Source organism: Macrobrachium rosenbergii, chromosome 51, assembly GCF_040412425.1.
Source record: "Macrobrachium rosenbergii isolate ZJJX-2024 chromosome 51, ASM4041242v1, whole genome shotgun sequence".
In the NCBI taxonomy this organism is placed as follows: domain Eukaryota; kingdom Metazoa; phylum Arthropoda; class Malacostraca; order Decapoda; family Palaemonidae; genus Macrobrachium; species Macrobrachium rosenbergii.
The window spans coordinates 49,253,692-49,281,091 of record NC_089791.1 but is presented as its reverse complement, the minus strand read 5'-3'; the positions used below and the strand labels follow the sequence as shown (position 1 = coordinate 49,281,091).

Sequence of the window (27,400 nt, the reverse complement as noted above, 5' to 3'; positions counted from 1 at the left end):
AATGTGCATAATTTCATGTAGAATACAACAAAAAATAACTCATGGTTGTAGCTTTTATCAATTTTGAAATATTTTCATATAAATCACGATAAATAGAAAAATTTGACCTTCGTCAACTTTAACTCGATTTAAATGGTCAAAAACTGCAATTGTAAGCTAAAACACTTGCAGTCTAGTAATATTCAATCAATTAGCTTCATTTTTCAACAAACGGGAAGTCTCTAGCACAATATTTCGATTTATGGTGAATTTTTGAAAAAACTTTTTTTTACGTCCTCTCGTTACGAATTCATGCATCATATTGTGATAATATTTTCTCTGTGTTGCTTTGATCGTTTTACAATTTGTTATATACCAAAATTATTGCAATTTAGTGTACAATACAAAGAAAAAAAACAACCTGTTAGCTTTAACTGTTTTGCTCACAGCGCGATTTGTATAAAATTATATATGAAAATTATTTTTGTGCTGTCATATATTTCAATATTTATATATGATAATGATATTTTTTTTTCATTTCTGATGGTTGCATACTAAACTTCAGGCAATGACAAAAAAAGGAGCCAAAAATGAACTCTTAATGTTGAAAACTAAGCGTGCTGTGAGTTTTTGAAAGAACTTTTTTTCCGCTTCGGCGCCAACTCCCGAATGCCACCGGCATATGGGAGAAGTTTTTGTAAATAGAGGCTCTGCGTTAGAGGGTTAAACACTCTTTAAGGTCTTCAGAGTGGTACGCTTCTTAGATTGGGCAGTAGGAGCCCTTGCTCACAAGAGTAAGGACTGTCCTCATGTACTGGAAGACTGCACCTCAGATTTTCTGAGTCATCTTCTGTCTCGGCAAGGGCATAAGGGATGGCTGTCTGGAGTTGGCTTCCCTTTTTTGCAATGGGAATTTTAAAGAAAACAGAGCTTTGGTGTTCTTACACTACAAAAAGAGTGACCCTTTTGCCAAAAAACCGCTCTCCTCTTTTCTCCACTTGATCCGCAACACCTCTTCCCGCAGGCAACAATGCTACAGATTGTGTCAGACCTTCAGAAAAAATCTACCCAGGACCTCCTCACTCAATCTGGAAGATGCCCTAGAGAGACTCCTCCTTTCAGTTCTAGGATGGTCTTCCCCATTCAATGTCAGCCCGTTGTGGTAGAGGCAGATAAAGAGGCTTTCTCAGACCTCAGGCAAGCACGCGATTCGCCTCTTGGGCAATCAAGAAGTCCTCTGCAAAGCCCCCCTCCCCCCTTTTGTAAATGAGAATCTTCTCCACTTTATGCTGGCAGGAGGAAGGCTCCTCCGCTTCTGGGAATGTTGGGAAGCGAAAGGAGCAGAAACTTGGATTGCAGAAGTCTTGAAGGAGGGATACTCCATCCCTTTCATACGGAAGCCTCCTTTAACCAGCACGCTTGTCGTATTGACAGCCTACTCCATAGGCTCAGAGAGGTTTTCCGCCCTCTCCCAAGAAGTATCATCCCTCCTCAAGAAAGAAGCCATTGAAGTGGTCAAGGACAACTGCTCTCCAGGCCTCTACAATTGGCTGTTTGTAGTCCCCAAGGCCTCAGGAGGCACGAGTCCAGTTCTGGACGTAAGTGCCCTGAATTTGCACGTCCAGAAAACCAGGTTCAGAATGGAAATGTGCCAATCCATCCTAGCATCCATTCGCCAGGGAGACTGGATGATTTCAATATACATGAGGGACACACTTCCATTTCCCCGTTCATCAGGACTCGAGGAAGTTGTTAAGGTTCATTTTCTGGAACAGGGTGTATCAGTTCAGAGACCTTTGCTTCGGCCTGTCCACGGCTCCCCAGGTATTCACGCGAGTGATGGCAGTCATCATTTCTCTCTACCTAAATGGTTGGCTCCTTTCTCAATCTAAGGAGAAATGTACAGAGGACCCTCAAACCCTTCTTCTAGCCCAAGATTTGGGGATTTTGACAAACTTTCAGAAGTCCCAATTGACTCCTCCTCAGGAGATAGCATATTTGGGGATGAGGATAAACTCCCTGACTTTTTGGTTTTTCCTTCCCCAAAAAGGATAGAATCTTGCCTTCAGAAGCTGCACAAATTCCTCTCCCTTCAGTCCTGCTTTGCGAACAGTTGGATGATCCTACTAGGGACCTTCTCGTCCATGGAGCAATTCATAACTCTAGGGAGGCTGCGCATAAGGAACTTACAGTTTTATCTAAGAGTCAGATGGGACAGAAAGAAGTATCCAGTCACTTTCGTTTTCCCATTCACTTGAGAAATCAAAGAGGACCTGCTTTGGTGGAGGTCAAGAGACAGACTCTCCGAAGGGAAGTCGCTCCTTCCTCTGAGCCCCGACCTAGTGTTTTATTCAAACGCTTCAGACCTAGGTTGGGAGCTCTCCTGGGAGACAGGGAGGTCTCCGGGATTTGGACTTTAGAAGAGAAGAAATATCATATAAATAAGAAATTCACTGGGGATTGCAAACTTTTGCGGTAGAAATGTTTGACAAGGCAGTGACAGTCCATTCGGAAAATACCATGGCATTGTCTTATGTCAGGAAGTTGGGGGGGGGACATTCGTTTACCCTTTGCAAAGCAGCAAGAGCCCCTCTCATCTGGGCAGATCAAAACCATACAAAGATCCTAACCAGATTTATCCAAAGAAAATTTAATGTATTAGTGGATGAACTGAGCCACCAAAAGCACGTTCTCCCCACAGAGTAGACCTTAGACCCCCTAGCGTGTCGAGAACTTTGGAAACTGTGGGGAAAGCCAGTTCTGTATGAAACTGTGGGGAAAGCCAATTCTGTATCTGTTTGCGACTGCCAAGAACCATCGTCTTCCTTTGTTTTGTTCACCAGCCCCGGATCTGCTAGCATGGGCGACCGATGCAATGCTCTTAGACTGGTCGGACAAAGACCTTTATGCCTTTCCTCCATTCAAGATGGTGAGGGAAGTTATCAACCAATTCCAAAATGACCAAAATGTGACTGCATCTAGTAGTGCCATTTTGGTCAGCCCAGGAGTGGTTTTTGGACTTGCTAGAGCTTCTGATGGACTTTCTGAGACTGTTGCCTCAAAAATCCAATCTACTCAAATGCATTTCAGACAGTTCCACTAAAGACTGTCCACTCTGGCTCCGACCGCATTCAGACTGTCAGGAAATTGGTGCAAGCGAAGGGTTTTTCAGTCAGTTGCATAGGCTATTGCTCGATGCAGGCGCCAATCCTCAAGCAAGGTATATCAGGCCAATTGGACAGTCTTTCGATCCTGGTGCAAAAGACATAACATCTTGTCTTCTAAGACATCTGTAGCAGAGATTGGAGATTTCCTGTTTTATTTAAGATCATCTAGGGGAATGTCTTCCTCAACCTTTAAGGGCTACAGAGCAATGTTGAGCTCAGTTTTTAGGCACAGGCAAGTAGATCTCTCCTCTACTCTAGATTTATCCGACCTTATCAAGTCGTTTGATACCACCAAACAGAAGGAGACAAGGTTGGTGGCCTGGAATCAGGACGTGGTCCTTAAGTGGCTGTCGGAACACCATTTCGAACCTTTTCAATCTCTATGAGAGATCTCACAAGGAAGACTTTGTTTCCGGTAGCATTAGCTACTGCTAAGAGTGTTAGCAGGTTACTGCAACAGACATGAGAATTGGGTTTTCCCAGGGTAACGCAGTTTGTTCGTTCACCCTTGGTTTTTTAGCGAAAAACGAGACCCCTTCCAATCCCTGACCTTGTTTCTTTTCTATAAAGAGTCTAATGGATATCTTAGGTCCTGAAGAGGAAGAGAGGACTCTTTGGCCCATAAGGGCACTGAGATACTATTTGCATAGGACTGAGAAGATTCGTGCCACCGAGCAACCTTTGGTGCTAAGTAAAGAATCCCTCACTTCCTCTCTCAAAAAATGCCCCGGCAATTTTCTAAGAGACCTAATCTCAGAGGCTCACTCTCAGATTAAAGAGGATGTTGTATCCTCAGTTAGAGTGAAAGCACACTGTGTGAGAGTGGTGGCCACATCCTTGGCTTTCAAACATAATTTGTCTCTTTCCTCAATTATTCAGACAACATACTGGAAGTGCAAGTCAGTTTTTGCATTTCATTACTTGCACGAGGTTGAAACAATATATGAAAATTGCAGTACCTTAGGTTCATTTTTGGTTGCTGGCATGTTGGGGGAGGGAGTGGGGAAGTATCATCCTTTTTTTCTCTTCACCTTGAAATGATGGTGTCGAGTCGTAGGGTAGCCTGGTGTTACTATATATGTGGAGTGCCCACCATTTCTTTTTAAATGGATGTGTAGTAGTTTTTAATTTATTGTTCAGGCAACTACGGTGTTTACCCTGGTTGTTTTATGCATGGTACTGAGCCCAAGGCAGAGACACTTTAATTCTTTGCTAGCAATCAGGAATCCCCTTCGCTGCAAAAAATCCCACTGATGCAGCAGGCGCTCAGGGCTATACTGCCACGCCGCTACAGGTTGAGATGATTGCCAACCAAAGGCAGTATTTTCCTGCAGCAGCTCTCTCACCAAGTAAGGAACCAGCAAGCATTTTACCAATGCTAGCAAATTTTTCTGTTCTCATTTCATTACAATTATTAATGTGTAGTAGATATGTCCATGCATCCCACCTCCATCAATGTGGGATTCAGCTATGTAATTACTTGGTAAGTTGCTTATATGAAAATAACATTTTTATAATAAAATAGTTTTATATATACTCACCAAGTAATTACATGATCAGAGCCCTCCCTCCTCCCGTCTCATGGACAGAAGGGCATAAACAAGTTGAAGCTCTGTGCTGAGCTGGTTTGTCTCTTACCCCGAAAGTGAGCGGGGTTAGTCGCTTAGCCAACACAAAAGAGTAGCGCTACCACGAATTTCAAAATTCTAGTTGCCGACGAGTTGAAACTTATGGCTATGTAATTACTTGGTAGGTACGGTATATATAAAACTTTTTTATAAAAGTGTCCTTTTTGGAAAATCAGTGGATAGTATTTTTTTCACATTTTTTTGACAAGTGAGTGGTAAAAATTGTAAACAGTGCTATATTAAATGGTCCTTTATGATTCTAAATACAGCAAATAACAAAGTGCATACAAAGATGTTTAAAATCTGATATTCTCTTGTTCTCATAAATTTAGGTTAAAAATAGGACAGCTTTAGCAGAGAAAGTTAACTGCATTACAACAAACCAGAACTCATTAAAACCAGTTTTTAAGATGAACAACCATGCTGATTTTCCTTGGATTACTGAAATTGAGAAGGTAAGCTAAAGTTTTCATTACAAAGAATGGTTACTTCTTGCACTTATTGATTTCATTACATCATTTTACCTGTAAATATGCTTCCAGTATACCAGTTTGACAGCTTTTCAAGTTGCTGAAGAGTGGTGGAATGTTTTGGGGTGTTCATGGTGAAAGGAGACTCAGGAAATCCTGGTTAACAAGACTTAGAATAAAAGATATGTACAGTCAGGAACAGAAGTGAAGATATAGTTTCATTAGCTTTTGTTCATCGAATTTTTTTTTTTTTTTTTTTTTTAATGGAAACATATAATCTTGGTCAATTTACTCTAGAATATGAAAATACAATTCATATATCATATACAGTACAGGTTGACCATCACTAATCCGGCATCGTTGGGACCTTGGGGGTGCCGGATTAGCCATTTATTAGGCTAGAATACACGAAACCCAGTAGCTAAGCACCTCATCTTAGAATTAAAATATCCCATAAATCAGCAAAAGTTGGTTAATAAAGAAAAGACAATTATCAAATACAAGTAGTGCTCGAGTTACGATAATTCGACTTACAATATTTTGAGTTTACGATGGGGTTAGCAATTAATACTGACACGAAAATATTTAGGAAATATTTTTAGATTTCACGCAGGCGCAGGCAGCGAGAGAGACCAACTTACAATAGACCAACTTCTTTTCCTCCATCTCTTTATTCCATCTGCTAGTTAAAAAAAGTAAAAGAGAATGATAAAGGTATTGTTAGTAATGTTATACTCTTTTACGTAAATGCGCACAGCCATGAACAACCGAACGGGAAACTTGTTTTGCTAATAATCGACGGATAACAACTGTTTTGCTTGTATTTCAACCATCATACGGTAGTACACAATTACTGTAGTTATGTTACAAACGACGTTAAGTACTGTACAATAGGACTGATATATTTTTTACACTATTTCCTTATTCGCTTTGGAGAAAAGATCGGCAGGGAAATATACTACTACAGTAGCTTTAAGCTGCAATTTGTAGCTGAAGCTGAGAAAACAATGTTCAAGCTGCTAATGACTATAAATTATCGTACATCCGGCAACATGGATGAAACTCGACCGCAAATAAAACTGAGAGAACGTATTTTAATCAAAACTACTGGACATGAAAGAATACAAATTACCACTGTTTTCACGCCGATAAAAGATAAATACATAAAGCTTGTATTATGATGAAATCAAGAGAAAATAGCGACTGGAATCTTGATTTATTTTACACAAAACAAACATGCCCCAAAACGCCAGCGCGATTCCCTTGAACGTCATATAATAACCAAAAATAGCTAAATTAATTTCACAATGAGACATATTTAAGTTATATTTCGACTTAAAAACACTTCGTATAACGAAAAATATCCTTGTCCCAAATAAATAAAGTATCCATATTCATTTATGCTAACTAGAAGCAAGAAAAACACTTTGAACTTAGTTAAGTGCGGCGAAATAAACACCGCGATGTTGATTCCCAAAACAAAACATTGATCGCAATTTATAATACAAAAGCAATATGAGAATATACGCAATTGGAAACAATGTAGTAAAGCATAACTTTTTAAAAGATCCATGAAAAAGATGCACATTTGTTATGTTGATGTTTGTATAATACTGTTAATATGTGAATCGAGTTCAGTATAATGTAGGCTAGGCTACCAGTTTGTTGATGCAGCACACTATGCCACCAAATCGAAGCGGCCGGCGAGCGAGTTAGCACAGCGACCCGGGAAATTTGAAAATTAGTGCGGGAACATTAGAAATTACTCTAGTTGAAATTTGTGCCGGATTACTGATTTTTTCGGACTACTGATTGCCGGATTAGTGATGGTCAACCTGTACTGTATATTAAATCTGCAGAACAAAAACCTTCAGATACTCTAGAACACCATGCATGTCAGAAGTGATTGGAATTTCTCAGTTGGATTCGTTCATAGAGATCTGGAAGATAGAATGGGAAACAGCTGGTTGTGTTACTCCTTATCACGACAACAGCATTTACTCATTTTCATTTATGAACAGGAATGTTATTGTATCATTATACATGGTATTGGCAATTATTTTAGTTTCTGCAAATTTATATTTGTACTTCGGTGTTTAAAGTTAGCTGGTGTCAGTGGCAGCAAATGTTGTGACAGCTAAGGTAGGCTAAGCAAACCAAGTTAAATCCACAAAAGTGTTCTCTATGACGTGAGGAGCCCGAGAAATTCAGGCAGGAAAGCACAGGTCACTGGATATTGGCGCAACAGCTTTCGTACTTCGATGACTTGATGTTGGCATGGATCAAATGCTAGCTGTTTACAAAGCTACTGTCTTAAAAAAGAAATTTTATCAGGGTTAAAGTAGCCTGTCAACTTGAACATTTTCTGGCAATGCTCTCATTACAAGCAAATCGGAATTAGCCTGTACAGTACAGCTAACACAGCTGCATTACTTGCTGCAAGACCAAAAGATCTCCCTATACTTCAGCATTATTTGCACGATATTAAACATTCATTGCCTGTGCAGCAGATATAGTAGAGTTATTTGTGGCAATAAATATTTTTACTCTACACAGCTTTTTTTTTTTGTGTTTGTTGATGAAAATCAATTTTCAAAAGTAGAGACTATATCAAGAAAGTGAGAGTGACCATAGCCTATGGTATAGTTCTCTCTCTCTCTCTCTCTACCATTTTAAAATATGTTTTACAAACATATCACTCAATCACTCAAAGAAAAAATGTTGAATTAAGTAGCTATAAGTAGGCCTATGCTTACACAAAATCAGATTTTTCTTTCTCTCTATCTCCCTTCTTCTTCTTCATCTTACTTTCTAGAGCTGCCAGGTGTGGCATTATTAAACAATATTTGTCCGATGACTTAATAAAATTGTGTCTCCATATGTGTTTCTGAGTGTACACTTTGCCTTCATCCCTCTGGCCATTTGTTTGATTTTAACTATGTGATTTTTTTTAGTATTGAAAATCTGCTATCAGCACTGCAAATTGCTCCTGTATTGTGACAAATTTATATTATTCTTTAATTTTAGGCCACGATTTAACATTTCTGGGATCGACCTGTGTCGCCCAGTGAAATGTCCCATATAGCACACATTTCTAGGTATAAATATTTGCTAGATATACCAGAGAAAAAAGCTGTACAGCTAATAGGATGCCAGAGTTACTACCTCTGGAGCGATCATCCTCATAGGATGTCGGTATGTCATCTAGGAGCGAGTGGAAGCCACTACCACAGATGCTTAACCCAAATAGATCTCTCTCCCAAAACCCCTCTACCTAAGGGGTGCCGTTACAGCGGTCCTTCTCCGCTCGCTACTACTACTTCTACCCAGAACCTTCATCCTTTCATAGCACCTTTTCACGAGTACACACGTTTTTCGCTGGTGTGTTTTTTGTGCCCTTTTCCTTATTTTCGGCACTTTTCCATCTCATCGTGTCTTCAATCAATCAGGACGCATCCTCTTCTAAGTTGAGTATTCAATTTTTGTTGGTTTGGGACTCGGTTGGACAGTTTTGTCCCATTTAATAACTTACATTTTGTTCGGCTCGGAGCCGCCATGTTTGTTTACGTTTGTGGTTGTAGTCCCCAACCTCTTGATGCTCCTAATATCTTCTGACGCCTTGGAAGAATTTTCTTATAATGCTCCATCATAATAATGATAGTTTTAATTTATCGTTCGTTTCTGACGCCACATAACTATTGTTACAATTTTAGAATAGTGGAAAGTGAGGCCTAGCCTATCCTTTCCTTTCTGTTCTTAGGCAGGCATTTAATTTTTTAATTATATTATTTTAATTTTTTATTATTATTATGTATCTTTTATATACCTTTAGTCTGATATGTATGGTAGTGTAACCGTTAGCCTACCTGACCAGTTCACACTGTTGAATCTCGGAAGGTAGGCTAAGTTGGCCCCAGTTTTCCTTCCTATCCTGGCTTTCTAGGTCTAGGTAAGATAGGTTTCTAGGTGGCCTTCGTTCGAGTTTATAGGTGCCTGCCCGTCCTTCCTGACCAATTTGATTTGTCAAACTCGGAGGGCTTGGTTCGGTGCTGGTGCCCCCTTTCTCGCTCGTCTCACTGGCGTGTCCAGCCTACCTGACCAGGTGTTCACTTGGAAGGTTAGGCTAGGGCTATAGATATTATCTATTCCGCCTTCACGTGTTTTCTCTCACTCCTTATTTATCAATCTATTGTCTATTCATGGCTTCTCCCTTTGGGGCATTTTCGAGCAATGCTCAATTGCCCTTTTTGGTTGAATGACGCTCGTGGAGGGTGTTCAGGCACCTGACCTGTTGCAATCGCCATGTTTTCTACTGCCCCTCCTTCTCCATTGTTCTGCCATTCCGGACCTGTTCCGGCGGCTATCGTTCTTCGCTGTTTAGTTCCTTGTAGGGAACAATAAGCTTGAGCGTCGGAGCCCTCCCCTTTTTTATGGCAGAATTGTGGAGATGCCGGGCTGAATATTATTTTAGTTATTACATTATTTCCGTGAACTACGTTCCGGGAAATCAGTCGAACCCTCGTTCCAGCCAAACTAGCTTTTTCCACCACTCGGTGGTTGTTTTCTGTGAGGTTGAATTGAGACGGACGCCCGGCGTCACCGAATGCAATCGATTGACTTCAGGCCTGGCCTCCCTGTTCTGATTGTGCGAACGTTCGGCATAGACCCTGTTGTTAACCCCAGATCTCAACTCGGCGTGGAGGAAAATTACTAATTTAAGTCTTTACTAGATTAGTCTTTTTCCACACCGCTGAAACTGTTCAAGCGTTATCACTTTTGATACTCATGTATCAATTCCTCTTACAGGTGGTTCATTGTCAGGAGCCAGGCTGTAACGCTTACTTACAGCAACCCTGTGGCCATGTAGCATGCAGGTCTCATGCCAGCTGCACAGTAGAGGTGGAGGATCATCTCGTCTGGCATCCCGATGGTTGTGATGTATGCTACGCTCTTTACCAAGACGTGATTGATGATTTGGTACGTTAACTTTTTGTCAGCATACATTTATGAATATTTCAGACAGGTTTGAAGTGCATCTCCTAATGACAGAAGAATTTGCACGTCAATTTCCTATATTGACATTGTATCCTGTTTCAGGTCCTGGGGTCCCGCTTAATCCTCATCTCTTTCTACCCTTAAGATCTGGGTCGGGGCTTTGGTCACTAACGTTGGTCAGGGACGCCTTATGTGCTGGCAGAGGACATATGTAATATCCTTTACCCCATGGCCAGGTCCTCTGCAGCGGTAGCTCCAGTGGCGGAGCCCTGATTAACAAGATTAGGCTTGAGACCTGGTCCTGCGGAAGACCAGCAAGAACTGGGTGAGGAAGTGGCCAACATCAACATTCACATTCGAACCAATGGCCATCGATCCAGAGGAGGAAGGTAGGGATGTAAGTGAGGCAGGTAGAAATAAACATTCAGTTTCTTTTAGCTCTCGTCTTCATCTTCCTCCTTCCAAGGTTTCTCTAAAGTCTCCGCTCTGGGGCCGTTAGTCGGTGATCCCCAAGGTGAAGTCCCTTGGTGAAGACGAAGGCGTTACCTAAAATTGTCTAAACCCCAAGATCCCGGCCATGTCGGAGTTCCCAGGTTGTCGTGGGCCCCAAACCTTCTCGACTTCCTTTCAGCTAGCTGCTCCCCCTCCTAAGGGGTGAGACCAAGGCTGCCAAAGCTAAGAAACCTGAATTTGACCCTGAGGCCTTCGTGAGATATCCTGATGAAGAAGATATCTGCTAAGGTGGACTCCCAATTTGAGACGATGTCTTGAGATCTCGCTTCGAGTCTGGAGGCATCCAGCAGATTTGTACAGTCTCTGGCTCAGAGACTGAAGACCCAAGAGGAGTCGTTGCCCGGATTCAGTCAATACCGGTCCGTACAGCAACGGGTTACTTATTCCGACTCTCGAAGCTTCCAGCATTTGAGGACTGCAATCCTTGGCGTCTACTTCAATGCCCCTTTGCCAATGGTAAATTATCCATTGAAGGTTGTGGCACCCCGTCCTGTGGAAGACTACAAGTTCTTTCCCGCGGATCTTGTTTTTCCTTTCCCGGATATGCCTGTTTGTCGGAAGAAGCTCTGTGAGGGAAGACAAAGGTTCCCAGGAGACGGTGATCTTCCCCAGGGACCAGGCACAGTCCGCATGGGTCAGAATACTGTCTGACTGGGAGTGCCAACACTAAGCTAACTCCTCACAAGGGGCGACACGATGTTTGTTGTCCATGAGGACATTCCCACCCCTTTGTACTTCCCAGATAGCTGAGTTGACTCTGCAGGCCGGGGATAGAGGAGAAGCCGATGCCTCAGCTTCCTGAGACGGACCCTACATCTCTGCTTTTCCGGGAGATCTGGTTGCTAGGTTGGGGCTCCTGAACCCTTTACAGTAGGTAAGCTGATCAGTGAGGCCGGATCTATTCAGTGAGCAGTTGCCCAGGATTCGGAGTCCTTGATCAAGGCGAATATCGATGCTAGATGCCGCCTCAGTAGGTCCATCAACTCCGTCACCTCGGCAGAGTTGACATCGGCTGCTTTACAAGGACGAACCTCTATTCCAGATTCTGACCAAATCACTTGGCTACGTTTCAGAGTGATTTGAATGACTTTGTGGTGGCAAGACGGAACTGCCGGAAGCATGTGCTTGCTGACGCCCATCCGGCATGAGCCAAACAGGCTCATTAAATCTTCCATCTGGGGAACTAACCTCTTTCCTGATGACGCGTAGTCAACAGTATCATCAGTGAGGCTTCCAGGGCCAACCAGAATCTCGGATTGGGGACTTCCCTTTTAGAGGAAGTCTTCTAAGTCTTCGACCCCCTCAGCCCTGGGAAGGAAGAGGACAAGGAGGTACCACCTGGCATAACGCTCCTCAGACCCAGACAGTTGTCCAGGCAGTTCCCGTCTCTCAAGTTGCCCAACCTTCTACCTCCAAAGGGCAACCTCAATATGTCTTGCTAAATCAACCAGCTCACCACTCTGCTGGCTCGGCTGCTTACGTGGCTTTGAAACTCAAGGTTTGTTTCAAGGCTACCGCCAGTCCAGGGGTGTTAGAGGTCGAGGCGGATTTCAGCACAGGGCGGGATCCAGAGCTCAGTCTAGAGGCAGAGGCTCAAGAGGAGGCAGAGATAATAAGCCCTCAAACAAATGAGCCTCTTCAGTAGGTGGAGTTTACATCTTCACAGAGAGACCATTGGACCTTCAGTCCATGGGCCCACAGTATTGTCTCAAAGGGTCTAGGTGGAGTTGGATAGAAGGCCTCCTCCACCAGTCAGATTCTGTCAGACCCCAACACCGGATCTGTTAGATTATGCAAAAGACCTTCTTCTAAAGAAGGCAGTAAAGAAAATCAGACATCTAAAATTTCAGGACGCTTGTTCAGCGTACAAAGAAAGACTCAGACAAAAGAAGAGTGATACTGGACCTATCAACTCTGAATTCTTATATCCAATGCGACAAGTTCATTATGTTGACCGTCTCTCAGGTGCGGACCTTTACTTCCCATGGGGCCGTCACCACCTCTATAGATCTTACAGATGCATATTATCATGTCCCGATGGCGAAACTTCTCTCCCTACCTAGGTTCAGGCTAGGCAAACAGGCTTACCTCCTTCAGAGTAATGCCTTTCGGCTCAACATAGCACCAGGATCTTCACCAAACTAGAGAAACTGTGGTACAGGAACTGAGGTCTCAAGGCATCAGGCTCGTGGCTTACCTGAGCGATTGGCTAATCTGGGCTCCCAACGACACCGAGTGCCGGAAGGCGACCAGAAAGGTCATTTCAATGGCTGGGAATCCAGTGGGATCTAAACACCCACAAACTTTCAATTCCGCCGGCAAAATGCAAAGAGATAGCCAAAGCAACGAGACTGTTTCTCAAGTGCAAACGAGCCTCTCGTTTGCACTCAAGAAAGAATCTTAGGTTCTCTTCAGTTTGCATCAGTAACAGATCTACTTCTCAAAGCAAAACTGAAGGACATAAATCGAAGTGTGGCAGAGTCGAGCCAATTACAATCTCAGGGACAAAGTCTCCCTCATACCTCCAATCTTAAAGAAAAGACTCCCACCTGGACAACGGCCAAATGTCTTTCCAAATCAATTCCTCTACAATTCCCTCCACCAGCTCTGATCATTCACACGGATGCATCTCTGACCGGATGGGGGAGGTTACTCACAATGAAAAGTTCAAGGAACTTGGTCGATCTTTTCGTCACTTCCATATCAATATTCTAGAGGCGATGGTTTTCCTGACTCTGAAACGCTTACGACCAGCCAGGAACATACATGTCAGATTAGTCCTGGACAGTGCAGTGGTAGTTCATTGCCTGAACAGGAGGTTCCAAATCGTCACATAAACCATGCAATGATAGCAATCTTTTCATTAGCAATGAAAATCATTGGCACTTGTCCACGCATCTGTCGGGAGTAAGAAAGCGTGATTGCAGATTCTCTGTCAAGAATGACTCCGATTGGAATCAGAATGGTCTCTGGACAAGAATTCCTTCAATTGGATTTGCCAACAGATTCGGGACTTCAGGTGGACCTGTTTGCCACGGAATCAAATCACAAACTACCTTGTTATAGCTCGAACCTGGACCCTCGGGCCTCGCCCACGGATGCAACGTCAGTGAGACTGGAACAAATGGCAGAAGGTCTACCTGTTCCCACCAGTAAATCTTCTGTTGAAAGTTCTACACAAACTCAGGTCATTCAAAGGCCGGATAGCTCTAGTAGCCCCTTAACTGGTCAAGAGCAGCTGGTTTCCTCTTCTATTAGGAGTTGAAACTCAGAGCCAAACAGATTCCACATCCAAAAGTTAACCCAAGTAGTATAAACTCAGACTGTGTCAGCTTCCTCAGGAATGTTGAATGCCCTAACTTTTATGGATTTCATGAAGTTCACAGCACAGAAAAAATGCTAATATTGATCCTTTGAACACAATGTTTCTAGAATCAGATAAGAGAGAATCTACTCTCCGTCAGTATGATTGGCAATTAGAAAATTTGCCAACTTTCTAAAAGAATCAGACATTCATACAATGACTATGAATCTCACAATCTCATTTTTTAAGGCCCTTTTTGATAAAGGCCTAGCTGCTAGTACTATTACTACGACTAAATCCGCCTTAAAGAAAATATTTCATTTGGGATTTAACATTGACTTAACAGATTCGTATTTTTCCTCTATTCCTAAAGCTTGTGCTCATCTTAGACCAACAACCCGTCCTAAAACGGTTTCTTGGTTTCTAAGTGACGTATAGTAGAACCTTGGTTCTCGACGCTAATTCGTTCCGGAAGAAGTGTCGAGATTCGATTTTGTCGAATTCTGAGTTAATTTCTCCCATAAGAAATAACTGAAAATGGATTAATCCATTCCTGACCACCAGTCATTACCCCAACCTTGCCTTTTTATACAAAAACTTTACACAAATTACAATTAAATAGGTTCAGAGTTGAATAACTTACATTATCAGAAGACTTTTTACATTTTAAATGCATACTGTATCAAAAAAGTTGGCCTATGACCAAGAATGCCATATTACCGATGATATGGTCGAGAGCCATAGGCTGCTTAAGTAGCCTATAGGCACTGCCAGAATGTACTGTAACAGGTACACATGAAAACTGTTGTTAATAATGATAACATTGAAAAAACAAGCCATATTATCACATGAAATTAATAATACAGTATTTATAAACTGAATTACTTATGTCTGTTATCATAAAATTAAGAAAATTTTCTTAATTTTATGATAACAGACATACAAATTCCTTATAAATTTAATATTAATTTCAGTGTGATAATATGGCTTGCTTTTTTCAAACAGCAGCAGGAGCAGCTTGTGTGGGCTTTAAATGCTTTTAAATAAGCATGGAAGAACGCCACCAACAACGCCAACTAGCGGCAGCCGCCTTGAAACTTTTTTTCTACAAACATCATATGATTCATCGGGTCGGAACGGTTTGTTGTTTGAACTCGATGCAAAATTTACTCAACATTTTGTGTTGAAACTGACATTCAGTTCTAGTACAGTCTAAGACCGGGTTCTACTGTACTAAGATTAGCTTCAGACACAAACAATGAATCTTGCCTTATTTGACTCTTCTTAGAAGACGCTTGTTTTTAATTAGCCTGGCTTCAGGAGCTAGAATCTCTGAACTTTCAGCCCTTTCTAGAGAGTCTAATCATGTGGATTTCTCTCCGTCAGGAGAAGTTCTACTTTCTCCGGACCAAACCATTTTAGCCAAAAAACTAAGATCCTCAAAATAGGTGGTCTCCTGGAAGATCATACCTCTTCCGGAAGATCCTTCCTTATGTCCAGTAGTTACCTTTAAAAGCTTACTTGAAAGGAATTCTCAAAGATCTTCAGGTCCCCTTTTTGTTAGAGAGAATGGTGGAACCATCTCCTTGAATGGTATTAGACAACAAATTCTTTATTTCTGAGTCCAGCCCCGTGTCAGCCGGTGAAATTCCATACTAACACGAATTTCTAGGTATAAATTGCTAGATATACCAGAGAAAAAGAGTTTCAGGAATGCTGGGGTTACTAGCCCCAGATAACGTCTTCCTAGGAAGACGTCGGTATAACCAAGGGTGAGTGAAAGGATCACAAGCACAGAGCTACACTCGATAGACATCCCTATGTCAAAACCCCCGGAAGAGAGTGGTGAGCCGTTACAGCCCCCACGCACAGGCGTCTGCCAGACCGGCGACACCAGCGCCATCTACTTCATTCCATTTTCCAGTACGTGACTGTTTGCACTTGGAATTTTGTGCTTGTGCTTTTTTGGGTGTTTTTCCTGCTTTTCGCCATGTCTTCTAGCAGTTTCACCATCTCTAAGTTAAGTACCATCTTATTGTGGGGTTTTTTCGATAAGTTTGGCTGCATCTGTCCATATTTCCCAATTATGAGATTGTTGTTATGGCCACGGCGTCCCTTGCCAGCCATGCCTTTGAGGCTGCCCTTCAGTCTTTTCTGTCGGGTTGTCTCTTGTCGTTATATTACTTATCTTTTCCCTGATCTCTTCCTGCGGTGTTCTGAGGTGGTTTTATTGGAGTTTTGTTTCATTTTTATGGATCGCCGCCTAAAACCTAATAATCTTTAAAAATTCAATTTGCTGAAAAAAATTCTATGGTTTCAGTATAGGGTTCAAGAATGTGTCCATGAAATATTATCACTAAATTTGCCATATTTCTCTAGTTATGGCCTAAAATGTAACAATAACTATATACCCATAAAACACCAGTATGAAATTATTTAGTCTGGTATAGTTTTGGATATATATTATGAAAATTTTGAAATGAAATGTATAATGTCAATAATATCCTACTGGCACCTTTTTAGTTATTCCTAGCCATGACAACGCACTCCGTCATACCATGACGACTGTCAGGCGAGAGTTGCCTATAAACTTCCAAGCTAGAAGGACGTTTTCATGCTAGCATTTGACTGAACTCTGTATTTTCTGCGGTGTTTTGTTTTTTCACCGTACCTAAAAGGTCCAAGAGTTCACTTCCATGCTTCTAGAATGCGGAAAAGCCAAGTGGAAAAGTCCAGGCGAGAAGTAGAAGAAAGAGTTCAAGAAATTAGTGCCATAGAGGGAAATGGAGCGACGGAGAGAGGGCTGTCGCCCATCAAACGGGCACAGGCAGCGATCTCTGCTGACCAGAGACCAAACCACATCCACAAACGCCTCTCTTTATTTGTTCGTCACTACCAAAGGCAAAGATATTTTAGAAAAGAAAGCGGTAGCTGGAGGCTGATATTATAGACGATCCTGAAAATAAAATGATCATAATATGAAGCAAGACTTGATGAATTACTTGAATCACGAATCCTAATTGTGAATGTAAAGTAATTCCCAGGATCCATTTGGCAAGGGATGGATTCGAGACACTAATAAAAAAGTGTAGGCATTATGATACCTAGTGAGTAATACCTGCATAAGATCAGACAGGGGACCAGGAACCTTACAAAATTTATAAGAATGTGTCGAGGTACATAAATAATCAATTAATATTCTTATTTATAATCATTTTGCATTAATTAATACCCAAAAATAAAAATTAAAACCATAGAATTAATTGTAACACAGTCTTTGAAGTCCTTTTACTTTTTTTATGTAACTAAAACTTTGAAGGCCCGTTTCTCAAAACGTAAGTTTTTATTTTTAAAATGCATCTCCTCATTTAGTATTTCAATCTAAATGAAATTTTAAATATAACATGGGGAAACATGGTAGATTAAAACAAAGCCGGGATTTTTTAATATTTTGAGTTTCTGATTTTGCAATTTTTTTTCTGTAATTTTTCCGGAAAATTTCATTAAAAAAAAAAAAACTTCATATCTCGAAAAATAATTGAAAAATCAAAATCCCCGGCTTTGTATCGAAGGTCCATATGTGTTTTATACGTGGTTCAAATCATCCCTTTAAAAACAAAAAAGCAAAGGAGGAGTGCATTTTGAAACGCCATTTTTGGCATTGAAAAATGCTCTGCCACAAAACCTAAGGTCACTGAACAAAAATTTTTCCTTAGAAGTGGCACAATATCCTTTTTAACAAACCCCTATATATCAACAAGCTGTCGTTGGCCTTTGGAAACCGGTGATCCCGTCTACGACCCCCCAATCTGAGTCCCTATAGGGTTTCCCGTCATACCCCGCTAAGTCTCTCCTCCAGGATGAGTTCCTAGTTGGTCTTATTATTTACTATTATTATTATTATATTTGCGTTGGTGCTATATATATATATTTTTGTTGCCTCTTGAGGTAGCATCAGCTCTAGGTCTGGCAGCTCCTCCGAGGTAGGCTACGACCTCCATGCATAACATAATTTTAGAAATAATTCTTATGTATATTGTGTTTATTGTGATGGTTTTTATTTTATATTGTGTGTAGGTTTTCTCCCTGCCTATCATGTTAGGCTCGATTGCTTCCTTGTCCTCTCGCCCTCCTCTAGGTTAGGGTGGGGTGGATCATTGGGTTGAGGGAGTTTGTTGCTGTTTTCATGGCCGTTTTGGGGTGGCAGAGTGAGCCCCTTTGTTCTCCCCCCTTCTTTTCCAAGGAGTAGAGTTCATTGGGTGTGCCTCCTCTAGGCTATTTGCCTTTTTGCCCCTCCTTTTCGGTCCTGGTTGGTTCTCGGCACAGAATTTCTCTCCCTGTTATTCCTTCCTCCACCTTCCCTTACTCCTTTCCGTTAGCCTAGGCTATGCCTAAGCTTAGGTGTTCACCTAGGCTTTGCCTAGTCAGGAGTCGGGCTTTGAGTTCTTGGTCGCATCCTCCCCATGTAGGCCTTGTCCTGCCAAGCTCATATTATGTTTCTTGGTGTGGCGTGTGCTTGCAGTCGAGCTGGTGAATCATTTTCCCTTGTCTCCTTTTTCACTCTTAGCCTACTCCTCTCCCTTACCCCACCACCCTCCCCCCCTCATCTCAGGCCAGCTCTTGCCTTTTCGTGTGCGGTGACGCTAGATGGCGTTTTCTCGAGTTGGGACTCCCCTCTGGTGAAGAGATAGCTCCCTCCCAGAACTAGTCCCCGCAGCGCTGTGTTTGTTTGGCGTTGTTTACCTCTCCAAGATCGAGCGGGTTCGAACATTCTTTCCTTGATCTTAACCTCTCTCCGTCGGTTGCTTTGGTTGGGTTGTTGGCGCCTGCTCCGCTTATATTATACTTGGCCTTTCATGACGGGCACCTCACCCACCTTTGTTTTCTGGCGGGAGGGTCCGAGAGAGGGGAGTGAATGAGAGGGGAGGGATACCTCCGGTCTCGGAGTTGATTTTCTCATTTTTACAATCACTTGTATATTATATATATTTATATTATCTGGCGGAGTGAGCTCTCTCTGCCACTATACTTATTTTATGTGTTTATTGAGTCGGTGCTCCACCCTGGGGTTCCGCCGTTTTTTGCTGGCAGCCCTTGTGGTGGGTCCCTGTTGTCTCAAACATTCCATTCCGCGGAGTATTCCGGTGACCGGAAGTATCTTGCCTTCCACTCTGTTTAATTTAGGCTTGGTGGTCTCGTTTCTGACGAGTTTTTCTCCACCGAACATTCTGGTGGCAGTTGAAAACCCTGGCCTTCCAGCTTTAGGTTGCTTAGAGTGGTAGGTTCATGTACGTTTTACACTTACAGACTGTTCGTTGTGAGGAGCAGGGTGCACCGCCTCTCTCCAGCAACCGTATGGGCACGTGGCAGTGCCGGACCCACGCTGGTTGTGCGGTCCGGTTGGATGATCTAATTGTTTGGCACCCCGACGGCCAGAGGTTTGCTTCGCTCGTGCACTGCTGCATCCAGGACGCAGTCGGTAAGATATAGCTTCTCATCTATTACGTTCCTCATATCTGTGTAGTGCTTATATGGCTTCGGGCTTTCTTCCGTTCAACCCCAATTGTCCGTTTCTTACAGGCGGACAAGTCCCAAAGAAGACTTCCCTTGAGTCTCTCCGCGCCTGGGTGGCTGGGTTTGGAAGAAACGCGTTCGCCGGGAAGCCTTATGTCCTCGGCGCGAGGTTGCGGGACCTGCTTTACCCCGGCGCCGGGTGGCTGCTGGCGGTTCCAGAGGAGTTGGCTAACCCCATCATCCAGCAGATCCGGGATGCGACCCAGCCACCCCAAGAGGACATCCTGTATGCGGAGGTGTCGGAGGATGTCGCCGCGTTAGACTTGGACCTGGAACCGATGAACACAGAGCCGGACCGGGTGGTAGGTAGCGAGGTAAGTGAGGTTGCGGGGGCGGCCCCCCTTTTTTACACCCCATCTTCCTCTGTGTCTTCCTTTGCAGGTTTTGCCAAGTCTTCCACCTTGGGTGACAGGGCTCCATCAGCTGTCCCCAATTTGAAGCTGAAGACTTCATGGAAGGCGAAGGGCTTTAAGTCCGTCGATCTTCCAGCATCACCTTCCCCTGGGCCGGCTGCTAAAGGTCCGAGCACCTGTAGCCTCCGGGAACAAACCTGGTTCCCTCCAGCAAAGGCGTGAGTAAGAGGGCATCAAAGCCAAGCCCTCTCGCCAGCCTGCCTTTGATCCGGGCCTTTGCGAAACCCGTTGTTTGAGAGGTTCTCGGAGGACCTGGAGCCCAAGATTCACGAAAATCTCGGAGAAACTTACCAGCCATGATAACATACTGGGAGAATGGCTCACCCTGGCGGAGTCGAACCGCAGTATGCTATCCCTGACACGGCTGATCTCCCTCCTTTTGATGTCGGGAAACCCTGGCGTTTTGCCCTCCGTGCCATTCAGCACGAGGGTACTCTGACTCTTGAAGGTCTTGCACGAGACGGTTGGAGGAACTTGAGTTCTTTCCTCCCGATCTCCCTGCCCCCTTACCCAGGCTTCGTCAGGCTCACGGAGGAAGCCTGGGATTAGGTCAGACAAGGTCCTAGAGAGACAGTGATCTTCCCTAGGGACCAAGCTCGGCTCTCCTGCGCACTCTACGTGAGTGGCAGGCAGATAAACAAAACTTACACCTTTCAAGGGCAACCACCATGTTCGCCCTGGGTGATAAGTTACCGACTCCATGCTTGAACAAAGTGGCTCTGGCTACGGCTCGGCATGCTTTGACGGGCAAACCCTTACCTCAGCTAAGGAGACAGACCCCACATCCCTGGTATTCCCAGGGGGTGAGGAGTTCTGGAGTGACGCCCGTCCACCTTTACTGTGGAAGCTGGACGCTTCACTGCCTCGACTCAATTCAGCGAGCAGCTCCTAAGCTCCCGGAAGCCTCTTTGAAGACTGAGTTTGAGGCCCGGTTAGGCTAGCTCCGGTCCTTGAACTCCGTCTGCTCCACCTGAAGCGACTGCCGTCTCCTGTGCAGATGAGCCCTTCTTTCAGGTTCTGGCTAAATCCCTGTTAGCAGGGTTTCAGACTGACCTCTTGATTTTATGATGGCTAAGATTGAATGTAGGAAATTCATCTTTGAAATGCCACCTATACGTCATGAGCCTAACAAGCTCGTGAAGAGCTCTATTTAGGCCTAACCTCTTCCCAGAAGAAGAGGTAGCTAGTGTGCTCAGGAGGCTACTAGAGCTAACCAGAGTCTTCGTTCTCGCTGGGGTATCTCAGCTTATAAGCGTAAGACCCCAGAGTCTGGCGCCCCAGACTAAGAGTGGTAAGCAGTTCAGGGAGACACAAGAGGCCTCATCATCAGACCGTAGTTCAAGCTGTCCCGGTCCCTGCAGTCGCACAGCCCTCCACCTCAAAGCTCATCCCCAACAATACGTGCTGGTCCAACCAGCCCATTCCCCTGCATACGTGGCCTCGATCACAAGACAATCCCACATGTATGAAGGCCGTGGGTTCTTTTCACGGCCTTAATAGGAGTGCAAGGGGGAAGAGGTCGGGCCCCTCACAGAGGCAAGTCCAGCACCACCCCAAGAGGTAAACCTGACGTGGTAGAGGAAATAAACCCGCTTCCTCCCACTGAGAACAGTCAGGTAGGTGGTTGCCTTTACTGGTTCAGAGACCAGTGGTCCTTCAGCCCTTGGGCACACAGCATTGTGTCCAAGGTCTAGGATGGAGCTGGACCAAAGACCCCCTCCTCTGATCAGGTTTTACCAGCCACCCTCACCAAGTCCTACAGGACTATGTGGCGGAACTGCTCAACAAGCGAGCAATAAAGTAAGGAAGGCACCCTAAAGTTTCAAGGCAGGTTGTTCACTGTTCCCAGGAAAGACTCCGATCAGCAAAGAGTGATTCTGGATCTGTCGCGTCTAAATCACTACATAAAATCGACAAACCGATGCATACTTCACGGTATCACAGGTGCGGACTCTACTTCCGCGTGGGCCGTCACCACCTCTATCGATCTTTCAGGCGCTTACTATCACGTCCCAGTTGCGGAGCTTCTCTCCGTTCCTCGGTTTCAGACTCGGGAATCAAGCCTACTCCTTCAGGGTCATGCCTTTCTGTCTAAATATTGCACCCAGGATATTTACAAAACTGGCGGACCACGGTACTTCAGCAACTCCGGTCCCGAGGGATATCCCTAGCAGCGTACCTAGACGATTGGATAATTTGGGCACCAACAGTTCTAGAATGGAAGGCCACGTCCACGGATCATCAACTTCCTGGAGTCGTTAGGTTTTCAACTGAACAGAGAAGTCCCGCCTGACTCTGGAGTCCCGGTTTCAGTGGCTGGGTCCCAGTGGGATCTGTCCCGCCTCGATAGCATCTCTACAGAAATTCAGCACATCAGCATCCCCCGTCCCAAACAGTTCCGATCTCTTCAGTTTCAGTGACAAACCTCCAAAAGTTAAAAGACATAAACTGGTAGTTGCGCCAATGCTCAGAGACAAGGTCTCCTCTATCCTCATTTCTTAACAGGTTAGACAGTGTCTTGGCCTCGGTCAAGGCTTGTCAAACAGGCTAATTTCCCCCCCGCCTGGTAGTTCACGCGGCTGGGGAGGGTATTCACAAACAAAAGCACAAGGAACGTGGTCTACAACAATGTTTCAACAGTTCCATATAAACACCTTGGAAGCTATGGCGGTATTTCTAACCTTGAAGAAAATCCGCCCCAGCTGATTCATATCAGGCTGGTGTTGGACAGCGCCGTGGTAATTCATTGCATCAACAGGCGGCTCCAAATCAGGTCGAGTAAACCAGGTTATGGTAGCTATTTTCTCCCTGGCGAACAAGCACAGCTGGCATCTGTCAGCCACCCACCGAAGCGGGGTGCGGAACGTGGTGGCGGATTCCCTGTCCAGGACCACTCTGTTGGAGACGGTGGTCTCTGGACGGAGAATCTTTCAATTGGATTTGCCCTTGGGTTCGGGTCTCCAAGTGGATCTGTTCGCGACGGAGAGCAACTTCAAGCTTCCTGTTATGTGGGCTCCCAACCTGGATCCTCAGGCGATGCCACGGACGTTGAATGACCATAGACTGGAACAATTGGGAGAAGATTTATCTATTCCCCAATAAATTTGCTGTTGAAAGTTCTGCACAAACTCAGGTCATTCAAAGGTCAACTAGCCCTGGTAGCCTCTATTGGCCGAAGAGCAATTGGTTCCCTCTTCTTCAGGAACTTGGGTCATGGAGTCTTCAGATTCCCAATCCCCAAACTGGAGCCTCAAACAGTACAAACCAAGACTGTGTCAGCTTCCTCAAGAATTCAGAATGCCCTAGTTTTATGGACTTTATAAAGTTCGCAGCTCAAAGGAGCAAACATTGACCCCGTTAACACTCTGTTTTAGAATCAGACAAGAGAGATTCTCTCAGACAATATGACTCAGCAGTCAAGAAATTGGCCTCCTTTTTGAAGACATCTGAAGCCCAGACCATGACTACTAACCTAGCAGTTACCTTCTTTAGATCATTGTTTGAAAAAGGCCTTGCCCCGGCCACTATTACCACAGCTAAGTCAGCCCTGAAGAAGGTATTTTCTTATATGGTTTTAAAATGGACCTCACAGATTCTTACTTTTCATCTATTCCTAGAGCATGCGCTGTCTGAGACCAGTATCACCCCACATTCTGTTACGTGGTTCCTCAATGATGTTTAAGTTAGCATCCGAGATTGACAACTCTCAATGCACTTATTTGGATCTGTTAAGGAAAACTTTATTTCTGATTAGCTTGGCTTCAGGTGCCTAGAATTTCAGAGCTGTCGGCTCTCTCTAGAGGTGATGATTTTGTTAGTTTCCTCCCATCTGGAGAAGCCCTCCTTTCTCCTGATCATAGATTTTTAGCTAAAAATGAGGACCCTCAAGACAGGTGGTCTCCTTGGAAGGTGGTGCCTTCCACAGGACCAGTCCTTATGCCCAGTCTATACCTTAAAGTCTTACCTTTTAAGAACCTCAGTGTAAGTCGGGTCCTCTTTTTATCAGGGAGAAAGGTGGGACTCTATAGTTAAATGCAATAAGGCAACAAATTCTGTATTTCATTAAACAAGCTAACCCAGATTCAGTTCCCTAAGGTTCATGATATTCAACAGTAGCTACTTCCACTAATTACTTTCATAATATGGATTTTTCAGAACTTACCAAATATACGGGTTGAAATCACCTCTAGTGTTTAAACGCCATTATTTAAAATCACTCAAGCCCTGAATTTTCTACAGTGGCTGTGGGAGGTCATTTCCACCTTAATTACCCATTACCCTTTATCCTTCCCCCTACCCCGCCCGCCTGCCTCATTTTACTCTGCCTGCCCTTCTGGATGATCATGCCTCACTGCCTTGCTCCTCATATTGATATTATTATTGTCTTTATTATATTTGGGACTGTATTTTGACATGCTGTGATTTTGGATTGTCTTAGGGTACTGGGCTGTTTTTATTTTGCTCCATGTACCCCATATATTTTTCTCATGTTGTAGATGTCTCTCTTATGTTTAGTTATAAGTTCATATTTACTCCTTAATCTTAAGTATTTTTGAATGTATTTTGCCTTATAGTCTTAAGTATTTTTGATGTATTTTACCTGCCATATTGTTTGGCGTATTGACTTTCTACTCTATTTTTTAAGGTCGTATTACTGTATTTTCATGTTAATACAGTGATCCCTCGTCTATCATGTGTGGATAATGGGGCTGTGAACCCCATGATAAGTGAAATTCCTAAGTAGCATTGGCCCCTCCCTAGGGAGGCATATACTGTATATACATGGTATATATTTAAAGGCTTTACTGTATAGCCTTTCCCACACTGTTATAAACACTTCCTATGCACTTAAACACTGTATTACTATTTTGATCTCCTATCACAGTAATATGCATAAAAAAGATCGTCCCATATTTGTAATGTTTACGTTCTGAGAATCAGCTGACTGAAGCTGCTCACTACTAACGAAAGAATTAGGAAAATAATTTTTAGTTGCCAAAAGAAACAAATTTATCAATGAAATTATTTTTAATTCTGTACATAAAAGATTATGATACAGTAATTCCACAGATTATGATACAGTAATTCATATTTCATTGAGAGAGAGAGAGAGAGAGAGAGAGAGAGAGAGAGAGAGAGAGAGAGAGAGAGAGAAATGGTGTACTGTACAGCACAGTAGCTTGGGACAAGACTAAGTCTTGACTAAGTCTTGACAAGCTGGTGATGAGAGAGTATACAGTATCCTTTTGAGTTGCTTATGTATGAAATTCGGATTTTTAATTATTTTTACAGTGATTTAAGATGAAACATCAACAGTGATAAGATATTCTCTTATGTACCACTCACGTGCCTTGTCCGAAAGTGCCTGTATTACTATTTTGATCTCCTATCACAGTGTATCATAAAAAAAGATCGTCCCATATTTGTAATGTTTACGTTTTGAGAATCAGCTGACTGAAGCTGCCACTACTAACGAAAGAATTAGGAAAATAATTTTTAGTTGCTAAAAGAAACAAATTTGTCAATGAAATTATTTTCAATTCTGTACATAAAAGTTTATGATACAGTAATTCATATTTCATTGAGAGAGAGAGAGAGAGAGAGAGAGAGAGAGAGAGAGAGAGAGAGAGAGAGAGAGATGGTGTGTACTGTACAGCACAGTAGCTTGGGACAGAGACTGTATACAGTATCCTTGAGTTGCTTATGTATGAAATTCGGATTTTAATTATTTTTACAGTGATTTAAGATGAAACATCAACAGTGATAAGATATTCTCTTATGTACCACTCATGCCTTGTCCGAGTGCCTGTGGGTATATCTGATGGCTTCCAGTCCTTGCGCTGCGCCGGTCTCAAGCCGTTCTTTTCTCACGTAACATGATGAAACATCGCTGTTTTCCATAATATGGCTGCCGATATGGTGGTACTTTTTAATTTTAATTTTTCGATGAATATTTCTGAAAAAATCCATGATGCAGTGAAGCATCTTTTGTTTAACTTCATTTTGTACTGAATTATATGTCATAATGCAATGAACCAACAGTACTAGCAGATATTAATAATTATTAATGGAATTAATGAAATATTTGGGTCTTCATATATAAAACTATTTTTGAAATTTCCGAAAATCCGCTATATATTTTCTCTTATAATATACATACGCAATGGAAAAATCCAAGAAAGTCGTGAATCGCCGATAGTTGAACCGAAAAGCAGCGAGGGTTCACTGTATTCTTTTTCATGAGATATCCTCCTTAAATCCATTTCCATAGCTTGTGTTTTTCTTCAGATTACCTTTTGTTTCCTTGTAGTTTGCAGTCTTGGCATGATTCTCTATCACTATTTCACCGCTGACACGGGGCTGGACTCAGAAAAGGGATTTTGACAAAGGAAAAATCTATTTCTGAGAAGGCCCTCTGTCACCCGGTGACCCCCCAGAAGTGGCTTCCGCTCCCCCCTACTTACACATGCCAAGCCTGGGGTGGTGCTAGTCTGAATGAAGTAGATGGCGCTGGTGTTGCTGGTCTGGCAGACGCCAGCGTTAGGGGCTGTAATGGCTCACCGCTCTCTTCCGGGGTTTTGACATAGGGATGTCTGCTCGAGTGTAGCTCTGTGGTTGTGATCCTTTCACTCACCCTTGGTTATACCGACGTCTTCCTTAGGAAGAGCTCGATCTGGGGCTAGTAACCCCAGCATTCCTGGAAAAGCTCTTTTCTCTGGTATATCTAGCAATTCTATACCTAGAAATTCGTGTTAGTATGGAATTTCACCGGGTGACACGGGCCTTCTCAGAAATAGATTTTCCTTTGTCAAAATCCCTTTTATTAAACAAGCCAACCTGGATTCAATTCCCAGGTCCATGATATCCGTGCTGTAGTCACCTCAGTTATTACTTTCAACATAAAGAATTTTGATGAAATTAAGAAATATCGGGTTGGAAATCTCCAAGAGTTTTTAAACGTCACTACCTTAAGTCCGTAGAGGCTCTTAAATTTTCTGCTGTCGCTGCAGGGAACATTGTTTCTCCAGAGTCAGCTTAGTATTATGTTATTTAAGTTGTATTTGTGATTTAGTTTGCTTGCCCTACCGGGATTGGTATACCTCTCACCACGTGCCTCGCTTGTATTCCCCTGCCTTACCTTGTTGACTGGGTTTGGGTTGCTTCACAAACCACTCCTGTCTTGTACATACCATCCTTGTTCAATTTTTCACCACTATTTGTTAATTTAGGTGATGGTTTTTTAGTTAGATTGTTAAGCAATATCTTAAGCTACATTGTTTTGTATACTTTACTTAACATATACAGATTTAAATAATTTGTTATATTATTTGGATAAGTAAAAGCATATTCAAAAATA

The 27,400-nt window shown here is 43.1% G+C and overlaps 1 protein-coding gene across 7 annotated transcripts in view; it reads left to right on the top strand.

Moving 5' to 3' along the window:
• The window catches only part of LOC136833386 (DNA (cytosine-5)-methyltransferase 3A-like), a 332,296-nt gene that overhangs the window by 267,832 nt on the left and 37,064 nt on the right, over positions 1-27,400 (top strand). For all 7 annotated transcript variants that reach the window (XR_010851452.1, XM_067095457.1, XM_067095458.1 and 4 more), the window contains one exon: positions 5,107-5,229. Coding sequence is in view for 6 of the 7 variants with exons in the window: in XM_067095457.1 (XP_066951558.1) it covers positions 5,107-5,229 (123 nt within the window). In the remaining variant the exon portion in view is untranslated. The remainder of the gene's footprint in view (positions 1-5,106; positions 5,230-27,400) is intronic.